General features: G+C 44.2%; 1 protein-coding gene across 3 annotated transcripts in view; it reads left to right on the forward strand.

Annotated features, from left to right (window-relative positions):
• The first annotated feature begins 532 nt into the window (after positions 1-532).
• Positions 533-14,716, forward strand: part of si:dkey-238d18.4 (rab GTPase-activating protein 22) — a 61,688-nt gene continuing 47,504 nt past the window's right edge. For 2 of the 3 annotated variants that reach the window (XM_020513857.2, XM_048593006.1), the window contains exon 1: positions 533-990. In XM_020513857.2, coding sequence (XP_020369446.1) covers positions 726-990 — 265 coding nt within the window. In that variant the 5' untranslated portion in view covers positions 533-725. Of the gene's footprint in view, positions 991-4,457; positions 4,539-14,716 lie in introns of all 3 variants that reach the window. The other variant, XM_048593014.1, reaches the window with a different exon arrangement.

Below are 14,716 nucleotides of genomic sequence, written 5' to 3' on the forward strand. Positions count from 1 at the left end.
TTCCATTCCTCACTCCACAAATACTGCCATAACGTACCAAATATGAATAACTGTTTTGATTTATTAGAAATATAAACTGAAAGAAAAAAGAAGAAAGAATTTGCAAGGAGTGATGAAAATAAAAAAAGTAATCAGCTGGAATGAATGAGCTGATGTGGATGAAGGCAGCACGGGCCCTTCATCAGGCCCCGCCCACAATAACCCCGCCCCTGGATAGCCCCGCCTCTCACAGCGACCTGGCCGTGTCCCACAATCAGGCCCCGTCGGCAATCACCCCGCCCCTTCATGACACCTCCTCCTCCTTCGACTAATCCCCGCCCCCTCCATGCAGTGCACAACAATCAGGCCCCGCCGACTGCAGCCGCCCACTGGCCGCGCCCTCACCATGTGATCCACAACAACATGGAGCACCGCCCTTCCGCCCCGCCCTTCTGCCCCGCCCCCTACCCCCCCAACCCACAGCCCCGCCCTTCTGCCCCGCCCCTTACCACACCAACACGGAGCCCCGCCCTTCCGCCCCGCCCCTTACCACCCCAACCCACAGCCCCGCCCTTCTGCCCCGCTCCTTACCACCCCAACCCATTGCCCTGCCCTTCTGTTCCGCCCCTCCACGTGGCCCCGCCTCTCCATCCTGACCTCTGACCTTATCCACCGGCCCCTCCACACCATTTGATCCGCCCCACCTCAGGGCTCTGCCCCTTCCTCATTGCCCCCTGGTGTGGTTCATGGAGGCGAGCGGAGACCCAAGCCCCGGGACTTCGCGCCGTGGCCTTAGATCTGAGGAGCATGAGGGGTCGGACCCTCGGGAGAAAGAGCAGGCGGCCGCCGCTGGTGAGGGACGTAGGTTCTTTGGCTGTCGGGAGGCCCCGGTACCGGTTGTGTTGAGAGGCGGAGGGCCCCAGCTCAGCGCCGGCACCTTCCCACTACTGTTCGACCCGGACGGGAGGCTGGTCAGAGAGTCTTACTTTCGTAAACTCATCTTCAAGGAGGGTGAGTGATGTCTACTGGGGTCAAACAGCTCATTAGGGGTGTGATGCCCACCAGAGTCGAACAACCGCAGGGGTGTGATGTCCCCAGGTCTGAGCAGCCCTTGGGAGTGTAACGCCCACCCAAGCTCAACAGCCACCCAGGGAAGCGATGAACAATTCCCCTGAAGAGGGACTGGAAGTGATCCCGGATGAGGGAGGATAGTCCTCCTATGACAGGATCTTCAGGGAATGAGAAGAGTGGTGAATGATAAGGCAGCTTGTAGATTTTCTTCTTGTATTTGTGATTTCTCACATCTGACATGGTGAGTGAGTGAAGGTTAGTAGAGCTCCAGGGAGAAATGGGATTGTGAAGCGTCCCAAGGAGGAGAATGACCAAGGAAGATTGAAAGATCTTATGTTCCAAGTAATTGCTTGTATTATCTGTAATGAGTGACTGATTAATTCTGTGATATTACTCTGCAGTATGTATTGGGCTGATGTGTTGTACAGGAGAATCTAGTTTGTTCAAGGTGGGGTTATCCACTTGCTCTGTGGTAACAGTTCTACAGTGAAGTTTAATAGAGGACTATGTTATTTATGTATATACTAGAATGAGCAAACGGTTAAGCTTGAAACAAAAAAGAAATTACTGGAGGAACTCTGCAGGTCTGGTAGCATCTGTGGAGAGAAAGCAGGGTCAACATTTTCAGGACCAGTGACCCTTCATCAGAACTAGTAGGAGCTAGGAACAGTGTGGTATTCGTGCTGAAGATGGGGTAAAATGAATGAGAAGTTAGGTGGAGACAGAGCCCGGAGGGAGAGCAAGACGGTAGGGCAGACAAAGGGATGAATAATGGTATGCCAGGGTGAAAGAAGAGACCAGAAGTAGGTGAAAATGGGTTGCCTGTGCTGAAAGCAGCCCATGTGATGACAAGGCTTGGGGTTAAGTTTGACTTCACTTTTTCCTTTTTATGCTGATGGTGTGATGCAACTATATTCTTTTAAACTTGCGTATATATTTCAGTATTGCGAGTGCAAAGGTGTTTGTGATCACAGATTCAAAATGTCCATAAGCTTTGCAAATTTCACATTTGCAAGAATTTGCATAAAGTACTGAGCTATGTATTTTAGTAATTAGCATCTGCTTCAATTGACTTAACCTCACGAAACCATTGGAATGCTGGTTTTGCACTTTGTAATGGGGACTAAAATGAGGGCAGTCTAAGGGACTAAAATTTGGACAGTAGGTAAAATTGTGCCAAATCTGCTTCAATGTAGATAACCATGAGGCCATCCACTGAAGGTTGAAACCCTTTGAAATACTTACTGGTAATTATTGTAATGATTGGAAATTAAGTGATGACAAGTAAAGCTACAGCTATCTTAAGCTTTGGTTACTGTGAACAGTTCTGGGCACCACCCTGTAAGAAGGCTAAATTATTTTTGGAGAGAGTGCAGCATAGGTGTTTTGAGTGATAATCTGGAGTTTGAGAAGTAACCTCGGAGGAGAAATTACACAAGGTATCCTTATATTTCTTGGAATTTAGAAAGTTCAGGGGTGATTTAATGAAAGTTTTCAAAGTAGACTAGGGGCTAAAGGAGGGGAAGCTGAATAAATAAAACAATCGTGGGTAAACTAACTGCATCTCTAATGTGTGCCATTCAGTCAGAAACACAATGTATTGTGTGATTGACGGGTCGAAAAAGTTGTGCTTTTCCCACTGCTCATAATAATGATAGTTTAGTATCTTGAGCTCTTGGAATATGTTGGCAGAAAGAAGTGTGCCTCTCGGCAGATGGTTTTGATGATGTTTGTTGACTGTGAAAGCTGGTGATTATTCACATTTGTCAGATTCAAGCAAAAGCATTCCTCCTTGTAAGAGTCACATCTGGAGAACTTGGCAATTCAACTGTTTCATATGCAGCTGAGGAAAGATTTAATCCTGTTTTCAGGTTTATAGGTTTTACTAAAGCTCCGAAAGCTTGTGTTTACAAATAAACAGTTTGGAGTATAACCTGCTGTCGTGTGATTTCGGAACAAAAACAGAAGTTGCTGGGAAAGCTCAGGAGGTCTGGCAGCATCGATGAAGAAAAAGTCAGTTAACATTTCGGGTCCCTTCCTCCATGTGATTTCTGACCTTGTCCACCCCAGTCCAACACTGGCACCTCCACATCATAGGTTTGTTTTGACCATTCCTGGTGGTGTTACCCTTGTAAAAGTGGTGTATCCTCAAAAGGTATTAGCAACAGAGTCCTTGAACTTAAGGTAGTAGTTAGTATATTCTTGATAACTTTTCACTCCCTGCTTATCAGAATAGGCAGAAATGTGGAGTAATCAAATCAGCCATGGTCTTATTGAATGGCAGAGCAGGCTTAAGGGGCCAAAATGTAAGGTTGTACTCATAGAATCCCTACAGTGTGGAAACAGGCCAATCGGTCCAACAAATCCACACTGCCCCTCCGAAGAGCATCCCACCACAACTCATTCCCCTTACCCCTGCATTTCCCCATGTCTAACCCACCTAACCTCAACATCCCTGGACACTGCGGGCAATTTAGTATGGCCAATCCACCTACCCTGCACATCTTTGGACTGCAGGAGGAAACCGGAGCACCCAGAGGAAACCCAGGCAGACATGGGGAGAATGGTGCCATCACACAGACAGTCACCCAAGGGTGGAATCGAACCCGGGTCTCTGGTGCTGTGAGGGAGCAGTGCTAATCACCGAGCCACCGTGCCACCCCTCATAATTCCTATGTCTGTATGTATAAAGTTGCAACAGGCTATTCAGCCGGACTGATCCATGTGGTTTATGCTTCATTTGAGCTTCCTCCCTTCACTCATGATGTGGTTCCTTGACTTGCTGAACTGAGAAGGTGCTGGCATTGTGGTAATGTTGTCGGAATTGTAATCCTGAGGCTTTGAGTCTGGTGTCTGAGTTCAAATCATACCATGGTTATTTGTGGAATTTATATTTAATTTAAAAATTGCAGATGATAAGACACATGGAGGCATTGAGAACTGTAGGGAGGATAATGGAGAACTTCAAAAGGACTCTGACAAGCTGGTTTAAGTGACAGATTAAGTTCACTGCTGAGAAGTGTGAGGTGATTCATCTTGGTAGGAAAAGCATGGAGAGACAACATAAATAAATGATATAACACTAAAGGGGATGCACGAGTAGATGGACCTAGGTGTCTTTGTGGGTGAATCATAGTGACAATGTAGCAACTACCTGAGTTTTCAAAGCATGCTTTGGGTAGACTCTCAAAGGTTGTTATGCCACTTGGATCTTGCCATCACACCAATGCAGCAACTCCCATAAGCTGGTAAGCTTTTTCATTCAAATTTAAAATTCTTGCTTGGCCTGCTTAAAGGCATGTTCAGTTGGATACTGACAGTTCTCAGGTAGCTGGGTTTAAGGTACTGTACTTGTGGTACCATTCCCCCACCTTCTACATATAACCCTACACATTCTTCCTTTTCAGATAATGATCTGATTCCCTGTTGAAAGCCTCCATTGAATCCATCTCCACCAGACTCTGCAAAAGCTGAATGAGGAGTATGGGGTGGGTACCTCCGCGATTTGATCTTAAGAAGCAGAGAATCCAGTTTTCATGCTGGGTATCACATTCAGAAAGAAAGAAATAAAAAAAGCGAAGCGTAAACCGAAAAGTGATGAGTTAGACTGAATGATGATGGAATAAGAGGGTGCCATTGACTAAACCATTGTTGATTAAGCAAGCCCCAAATTCTATGAACTGAATATTTAAACTTAATGCAAATAGTGTTCTGGTTGGTTCTCAAATCTAAAAGGTGCTGTCAAGTAAAGTAACTTAAAAGTGTCTGGAGATAAATCCTCGGCACATTGAGGCAGCTGAAAGTTTCATAGACAAGTTGCCAAGTCATAGAGTCGTAGGATTGTACAGAGTGGAAACGGACCCTTCAGTCCAACTCTTCCATGCGGACCAGATATCCTAAATTAAGGACCTAGGACAAGGATCTAGTCCCATTTGCCAGCGTTTGGCCCATATCCCTCTTAACCCTTCCTCTACCCATCCAGATGCCTTTTAAATGTTGTAATTGTACCAGCCTCCCACTTCATCTGGCAGCTCATTCCATACACACACCACCTTTAGTTGGAAAAAGTTACCCCCTAGGTCTCTTTTAAATCTTTCCCCTTAAACCTATGCTGTGTAGTTTTGGACTCCCCTACCATGGGGAAAACACTCCAGTTGCTAACGAAAGCCTTTCTTTTGGAGAAATCTAAAATACTGATGCAATATCCCTATTTTGGCATAATGCACCAGGAAAAACCTTAGTAACGGTTCGTGAAAGGGCACCAACAGATGGAAAAGACACAAAAGATAGATTTAATGTGCGTAGTTGTGCTAGTACAGCTGGAACAGAAAAATGTAAATTGTTGTACATTGAAAAAAGCCAGTGCCCATGATGTTTCCAGGAGATAAGAATATTTCCACTGCATTATTATGGTAACTAGAGCATGAATAATCAGGCAAGTTTGTCTGGACTGGTTTCAGAAGTACTTTGTTCCACATGGTGCACTCATTGCAGGTTCGTTGGGCTTGATGAAAACTGCAAGATGCTGTTCTTGCTTTACATTTGCTCAGCATGTGCGCATGCTGGACTTCTTTTTCGTATGTTTAGCATATACTTATCCCAGAATGTAACATCATTAATTTAGCCAAGGAACCAAAGAATTTTATCGTCCATAAAGTCTGAGCATAAGGGCAAGTTTATAAGGCATGCACATTGTGCTGTGATCTGAGATAGCATGGTTCCAGAAAGCATTTACAATGAAAAGTGCCATCTGGACAGCAGAACATGTAAGGGACAAGACATCTGACAAACACTTGGCACAGCCTGTGGTCAGCATCTTTGTTTGCTGATGAGGAATATGCTGATGGTAATTTTAAAGGATCCAGTGTGTCGAATCAGAAGATGATTTTTGGAATTGTTAGATTCTGTGAGAAGGATGTCTACACAAGCCGCATGCACATTGTGAGCAAGATGTTGAAGAAATTATGAACATAAACTGTGATGCTCCTGTTGTTCATGCACTTGCATATGGTGACATCATGGTAAGGATTTTGTCCAGAGGAAAAAGATGAGGAAAGTGACAACAGTGGTGACCAAGTAGACCATGTAACCGTAGACAGGTGTACAAAAATGTGTTTGGTATTTTAACCACATTCTCTATACTTTGTCAAACTTTAAATGCAGCACAACCAACGAGTCAGCCAACCTTCTCTTACCAGAGAACGTGACTGAACTTCTCCCAGAAATGGTATCGTTAGTTTGTGGAAATGATTTAGTTTTGCATGATTTCGGTGCAGATGTGCCAATGATGGTTCAATTGACCCAAGAAGAGCAAAAAGCCCTTGAGCAGGATATTTTCAAGGGGTGCATGAAATGAGCAGCCCAATTAAGAATTGGCTAAAATTGGATCCTCATTAGCTGACTTAGCTAAGCCTTTTCTGTTGCATGCATTTTTCTAAGTAGCCAACTCAGTTCAGCTTAGCAAATGTGAATTCCACCAGAGTGCTAGGGTTCAGTGTCTCAGGAGTTCAGCAGGCCAATGAGAGAGATGTTTGCTTAATTTTTGCCTAAACAAAGCATCTGGTGAATATTTCTAGCATAAGGTTTTTGTATTTAGGTCTTCAATCATTTTTTGATTCCCCCTCTCTTACAAATAGGCTTGATGGGTATAAGATTGACACCAGTGTGTCAAAAAAGTTTAAATAAATACAATTTAAGCATTCAGATTGGGGATACTTCAAGTGTAAAGAGGAGGATTACTTGAATGACCTAATTCATAACAAGTAAAATACGATAGAGAGGTCAAGTTGGCTGATGTGTTGCAGCTCCAGCAAATAGGAGTTGCTGGACACCAAGGTGATCCACAGTGAACCTGTTTGCCTGTAGCAAACGTTTGCAGTTTGAGCAACTTCACAGTCAAGTTGAGGAGTTGGTGTCTGAGCTGTAGATGTTGTGCTGTAACCAGCAGGAACAAAGTTACCTGTTCACTTTTCTCCAGGAGGTGGAAACAAATCTTTAGATCAGGCAATTCAAACTTGGTCCGCGATCAAGAACAGGAGGGTATGATTATAGGTGTGCAGGTATGGGGACTTGAGGGATATCCCTTAAGGAGCCTGGAATTGTCCAACAGTTACAAGGATCTTGCAAGTCACGTGTCCAGGAGTGGGGACTGCAGGGCAGATGAGTGAACTGACCGTAGTACCTTGGTACAGGAAACCATTTAAGTGGGTGGAGCAAATCGGAACTTTTTGTCCATAATTTCCAGGATTTTTCCACTTCAGTTATTTATTCAATACCCTTTTGAAAGTTACTTTTGAACTTGCTTCTGCCTGCCTTTCAGGCAGCACAATCCAGATCCTAACAACACAACTGGGTGGTGGCTCAGTGGTTAGCACTGCTGCCTCACTGCGCCAAGGATCTGGGTTCAATTCCACCCTCTGGCGAATTTGTACGTTCTCTCCGTGTCTGCTTGGGTTTCCCCCCACGCTCCAAAGATGTGCAGCTTAGGTGGTTTGGCTATGCTAAATTTCCCGTAGTGTGCAGGGATGTGCAGGGTACGTGGATTAGCCATGGGAAATACAGGGTAACAGGGATAGGGTGGAGCTTGCGTGGGATGGTCTTTCGAGGTTTGGTGTGGACTTAATGGGCCGAATGGCTTGCTTCCACACTGTAGGAATCTATGAACACTGTTAGTTTTAAAAACACTCATGTCTCCTCTGGTTTCTTTGCCAATTACCTTCAATCGGTGTCTTCTGGTTACTGATCTTTCTGCCGAATGAAACAGTTTATCCCTATACCTGTCCAGGTTTCTTCAGTTGTCCAGAAACTAGTGCTGTGAATCCTTGACTGCCAATCTGCTTCTTGAAGGCCACCAGCACTGTGCCCCAGTGTATAAATGGCAATTATGGCTAGCGTTGAATAAGAAGAGTGTCACTCCAAGGCTTGAACCCAGAATTTCAGGCTGAGTCTGCTGCTACTATGTGGGCACTGCCTTGTGCAATGTAGGGTGCCATCACACAGATGGTTGTATAAATTCCTGTGCCAATATTGCAAAGCTGAATGGGGGAGCGTTTCCTCCATGGTTCTCAACTAAAATTACCATAACAGGTTGTTTGGTCATTGTCACATGACTTTGTGGGATCTTACCGTGCACAAACTGGTTATTGTATTTGCTATATCACAGTAATGTCTTGCTACTTGAACCTGTTCATTGAATTAGGCCTGAAAGGATTATCAAAAGTAAGATTTTAAGAGTCGTCATGGTCAATTCTGAAAGACAGCTGTAGTTCTAAACCTTCTAAGCTGTTTTATGCAGGATTATCCCATTAATAACTGCAGGTTGCTTTTATTATTTCAGGTGCTCCAGTTTTGGAACTGATACAATAAACTATAATGGATTGAAACTTGAATCTTTGATAGACCTGTGACAAAACAAGAACTCTCTTTATGTCAAAATGATTCTGTGTTACTGTATGTTCTGACATTTTTAATATGCTGCATGCATGCTAGCATCTGCTTATATATTTAAGGAGAAAATTGTATTTGAAGGGCAGCCGGATAAGCACACAAGATAGATAGGAAGAGAGCAGAGCAGACTTGTCCAACAAGCAGGCTATTTCTCTCCTGCTGTGAATCGAACTGCATCAAAAGAGAGGCAAAACAGTATCTGAGATAGTAGGAACTGCAGATGCTGGAGAATCCGAGACAACAAGGTGCAGGGCTGGATGAACACAGCAGGCCAAGCAGCATCATAGGAGCAGAGAGGCTGACGTTTCGGGCCTAGACCCTTCATCAGAAAAGGGGGAGGGGAAGGGGGTTTTGAAATAAATAGGGAGAGAGTGGGAGGCGGATAGAAGAGGGATAGAGGAGAGGATAGGTGGAGAGGAAACAAACAGGTCGAAGAGGCGGGGATGGGGCCAGGAAAGGTGAGTGTAGGTAGGGAGTTAGGAAGGGGATAGGTCAGTCCAGGGAGGACGGACAGGTCAAGGGGGCGGGATGAGGTTGGTCGGTAGGAGATGGAGGTGCGGCTTGAGGTGGGAGGAGGGGATAGGTGGGAGGAAGAACAGGTTAGGGAGGCAGGGACGAGTTGGACTGGTTTTGGGATGCGGTGGGGGGAGGGGAGATTTTGAAACTTGTGAAATCCACATTGATACCATTGGGTTGCAGGGTTCCCAAGCGGAATATGAGTTGCTGTTCCTGCAACCTTCGGGTGGCATCGTTGTGGCACTGCAGGAGGCCCAGGATGGACATGTCGTCTGAGGAATGGGAGGGGGAGTTGAAATGGTTCGCGACTGGGAGGTGCAGTTGTTTGTTGCGAACCGAGCGTAAGTGTTCTGCAAAGCGGTCCCCGAGTCTCCGCTTGGTTTCCCCGATGTAGAGGAAGCCACACCGGGTACAGCGGATGCAGTATACCACATTGGCAGATGTGCAGGTGAACATCTGCTTGATGTGGAAAGTCTTCTTGGGGCCTGGGATGGGGGTGAGGGAGGAGGTATGGGGGCAGGTGTAGCACTTCCTGCGGTTGCAGGGAAAAGTGCCGGGTGTGGTGGAGCTGGAGGGGAGTGTGGAGCGGACAAGGGAGTCACGGAGAGAGTTGTCCCTCCGGAAAGCAGATAAGGGTGGGGAGGGAAAGATGTCTTTGGTGGTGGGGTCGGATTGCAGATGGCGGAAGTGTCGGAGGATGATGCGTTGGATCCGGAGGTTGGTGGGGTGGTACGTGAGGACGAGGGGGATTCTTTTTTGGTTTTTATTGCGTGGACGGGGTGTGAGGGATGAGGTGCGGGAGATGTGGGAGACACGGTTGAGGGCGTTCTCGATCACCGAGGAGGGGAAGTTACGGTCCTTGAAAAACGAGGACAACTGAGATGTACGGGAGTGGAATGCCTCATCCTGGGAGCAGATGCGGCGGAGGCGAAGGAATTGGGAATAGGGGATAGCATTTTTGCAGGAAGGTGGGTGGGAGGAGGAGTATTCTAGGTAGCTGTGGGAGTCGGTGGGCTTGAAATGAATATCGGTTTCGAGGTGGTTGCCATCTCCTACCGACCAACCTCATCCCGCCCCCTTGACCTGTCCGTCCTCCCTGGACTGACCTATCCCCTTCCTAACTCCCTACCTACACTCACCTTTCCTGGCCCCATCCCCGCCTCTTCGACCTGTTTGTTTCCTCTCCACCTATCCTCTCCTCTATCCCTCTTCTATCCGCCTCCCACTCTCTCCCTATTTATTTCAAAACCCCCTTCCCCTCCCCCTTTTCTGATGAAGGGTCTAGGCCCGAAACGTCAGCCTCTCTGCTCCTATGATGCTGCTTGGCCTGCTGTGTTCAAAACAGTATCTGATGGGAGGAGCAGTGAGCAGCACAATGTGAGCCATTTAATTCAGTCAGGGGCCTGGAGCGTTGATATACAGGAAGGATTTTTGGAAAATCCTTCAGGACAATCAGATCCAGGGAAGGGAACAAATGGCTTGAGTTTGGTGGGTTTAGTGGCTTAACAGGGGAGCTGGTTGAAAGTGTCAGTGAGGGGCTGGGTGAGTGATGAACTGGAAAAGTGAAATTCATGCTTGCTGCTTTGGAAATGATCTTTCTGCAGTTTGCCCCCTTCCCAGGATGGGAGAGAAATTGAGTTATGGTTCCTACCGGGCAAAGAGATTGAAAAGCTCTGGACTAAAAGGTTGTGTGGATAGGGAGGTAGGGATAGATGAAGTAGGGTGGGAGGAGGCTGGTGTGGGCCGTAAACACCATCATTTATTTATTTTCATAGATGTGGGTGTTACTAGCAAGGCCAGCAACTGTTGCCAATTCATAATTGCCCTTGAAACTGAGTGGCTTGCTAGACTATTTCAGAAGTGAGTTAAGAGTCAACCACATTGACGTTGGGTTTGGAGTCACACGTAGGCTGACTGATTTCATTCACTAAGGGACATCACCTTTGAAATCCTGGATGTCTGTTGTGTCTTTAGGTACTTGATGTCACTTGTTGTCCTTGAGATGGTTACTTGATGTGCAATTTAGATCTTGTAGGGTTGACTTCAAGCATATTAAACCAAGAACTATGATTATTTAAAATGATCTATATTTGCCTTTGACCTGGTGAGTTGAAATCCAAGCATGCAGATGGTCTGTGTAGCTGGCTCCTATTCTAAAGTTTCTTGCTCTAAGTGCTTGCTTTTGACATGTGGTGAAGTACAAATTCTGAGGCAACAGCATAATCACATTATGGTCTTTAAAGGACTCCATCAAAAGTTTATAAATAAAACATTTAATATTTTTGACCAGCCTTCTTTATAAAAATTATTCATATTTGGATATCTTCTTTCTGTTATATTTATTCTGCATCCCTGGAATTATAATATTGTAATTAAATTAGACTGGTAGTTTTCGCCTTTAAGTACAGTGCTAACTGTTGTCCTTCATTGATATGAGTGAATAACAAAAAAGGGAGCTCAAATTCAGCACTTTTATAGGTATTATTGACAATAGGTTCTTTGGAGTACTTTGCTATCAATGCCTTACCTACAGATATAATGTTTGTTAGATGTTTAGCGTTCTCAATGAAGCTGAAGTGAGGTAAGAAATATCCTGAATTATAAGATGGGAATGGATTAAGACCACCTTCTTCAAAAATGTGACTGCCTAAACGCCTTTACAGCTTTTAAATACCATTACCTGCGTGTCGCTGGCACTCTCACCTACTCCCAACATGGAAGTTTGTGGATTCAAGTCCCATTCGAGAGACCTGAACACACACAATCGAGGCTGCCACTGCCAGACCTGCAGAATAGGAGGTGCTGCCATACCAGTGAGATATTAAACTGAGGCTCCTTTAGTAGTGGTTCTCGGGAGATCATAAAGGATCGCATAACGCTGTTTACAAAACAGCTGAGTGATTTCCCAGCCCCACCCTCCACCACCTCCGCTTTCCCCACCCACCGGTGTCCCTGGCCAATTTTCACTTCTCAAACAACGTCAGTAAAAGCAAATGATTTGGCCATTAATGCGTTGCTATTTGTGGGTTCTTTCTGTATGCAATATTAGTTTTTGAGTCTCCTTGCCCTTGTACAATTATATGATTAGGAGCAGGAGTATGCTATTTGGGCTTTCTAGCTTGCTCTTTTATTCAACAAGACTGCAGTAGATCTGATTGTGATTTCAACTCCAGGTTCCTGCCTAACCATGGTAACCAACAACTCCTTGTTAGTCAAATATATATCTGTCTTTGTCTTAATAGTCAATGACTCAGCTTTTATCACTCTCTAGGGAAGAGTGTTCCAAAAATTAACTCCTTACTGGAGAAACAAGAAATTCTCCTCATTTTACTTTTAAAAATTGGAGTCTCCCAGTTAAAAACTGTATTCCAAAGTTTTAGTCTAAACATCTTTCATCATCGACCTTGTGAAATCCCATCAGAATCCTAAATCTAACTAAGATCACCTCTCATTCCTTTAAACTCTAGCATGACAAAAATTTGTAATTATTGTAATGTAAGTGTCTATGCTTCAAAAGTAATTTGCTGGGTGTAAAGCATTTTCGGGATGTTCTGAGGTTATGAAAGATGCTTTATGATACAAATTGCATCCTTTTTAATACAGTGGAAGATAATCTTAAAAGAAGTTTCAAATGAAAGTTCTCTAGTGCATATGAAAGAAATCCGTTTAAACCCAGCGTATTTAGCAGCGACAGCACAGGTGAAAAAGCTGAAAGCATTGTAGAGTGTTAGAACAAATAATAGTTTTATGAGCACATCAACTGCAGGGAAGCATGTTCCAGCAAGATAGCAGCCAGTTTAGGTAATGGGGAGGATGCAAATTTAGCTATTGATTGAGAGTAAATGTTTTGCTGAATTTGCAGCACAAAAACAGGCCATTCAAACCAACTGGCCCATGTTGGTATTGGTGCTGTATCTGAATCTCTTCCCGTCCCCTCGTCATCTCATCTTATTGTCATTTCTTCCCAATCCTTCCTCTCATGCTTATCCACCTTCCCCTTCAATAAGTCTGTGCTCTTCACATCAAATCGTACATATGGTTGTGAATTCCACATTCACATCTTTGGAAAGATGTTTCTCTTGAAGATATATTTTCTGATCAACCTATTCAGAAATGTTAATGCACACTCTGAAACAGGCAGGACTTGAACGCAGGTCTCGTGGCTCAGAGGTAAAGCCCTTTCCATTGTGATGCAAGAACCCTAAGCTTCTCCTGAATTTTCAGTTGGTTTGTTAGCTATCATCTAATCTTTATGAGCCCTAGTTTTGGGGTGGTCCCATAGCAGTAATATGTTCTCTACACCTACCCTATCAAACTATTCCTAATTTTAAAGATCTTTAGCGTGACAACCTCCTGTCAGTAGCCTATTCAGTCTTTCCTGATAGCTTTGGCCTGTCAATGACATTAGCTTACATAGAATGTGGTAACAGGAAATTCAGTCCAATGGCATTTACTTTCTACTCGAGCTTCTCTCCATCCTTACTCATCTTCCTTTCAGCCTCATCTATTCTTTTTGTAATTTATCCAAACTTCCCCCTAAATGTATCTATACTGTTCATTTCAACCCTCTTGTGGTAGCAAGGTTCACATTCTTACCACTGTAATGACAAGGGGAAATATTTTCATTCATTGTGCAGTTCTGACATTCCAGATTTTTAAGAAAGTATGATTAAAAGAACATTACTTTCAAATCTGTAGCTTGAAGAGAAAACTCTAAATTATGTTTCAAAAGTCCCTTTAGGATGAAAATCACAGCAAATGATTTGTTTTACTGAGGGGATCATTTAGAATTTGATTAACCATTGGACAATATAACAAATTCTTCTAGAGGTGTGAGAATTCAAAGCTTCTGAAAGAACAGAACATTGAAAGGATGTCATGGTAAATTCTGAAGTAATTAATTTCTTTGAGTCTGGCAACATCTGTGGAGATAGAGACATGCCATAGAGGAGGAATTCCTGCCGTGTATACGGGATGGTTTTCTTGACCAATTGCCACTCTAGCTGTGTGAGACCCTTTGGGGATGAGCGACTACAATATGATAGAATTTTTAATCATGATGGAGAGTGAGGTTGTTGATTCGGAGACTAGGGTGCTGAACCTTAATAAAGGAAACTACAAGGATATGAGGTGTGAGTTGGCCTTGATAGATTGTGGAGAGTTACTTAAAGGGATGGCAGCGGATGGGCAATAGCAACCATCCAAGGAACATATGGGGCAACCGCAACAACTGTTTATTCCTATCTGTCACAAAAGCAGAATGGATAAGAGGGCCAATTCGTGGTTTACAAAGGAAATTAGAAAGAGTATCCAATCCAAGGAAGAAGCGTACAGATTGGCCAAGGAAAATAATATGTCTGAGGATTGGAAGCAGTTTAGAATTCAGCAAAGAAGGACTAAGGGATTGATTAAGAAGTGGAAAGTACAGTACGAAAGTAAGCTTGCAGGGAACATAACGACTGAAGCTAAGAGTTTCTATAAGTATGTGAAGAGAAAGAGATTGATGAAGACAAATGAGGTCCCCTACAGACAGAAACCAGGGAATGCACAGTAGTAGACAAAGAAATGGCTGAGCAACTAAATACATACTTTGGTTCTGTCTTCAGAAAAGAGGGCACAAATCAGATACCAAAAATGTTGGAGAAAGCAAGATTTAGTGAGAGGGATCAATTGAGAGGGATCAATTGAGAGGGATCAATTGAGA

Source organism: Rhincodon typus, chromosome 3, assembly GCF_021869965.1.
Source record: "Rhincodon typus isolate 14 chromosome 3, sRhiTyp1.1, whole genome shotgun sequence".
Classification (NCBI taxonomy): domain Eukaryota; kingdom Metazoa; phylum Chordata; class Chondrichthyes; order Orectolobiformes; family Rhincodontidae; genus Rhincodon; species Rhincodon typus.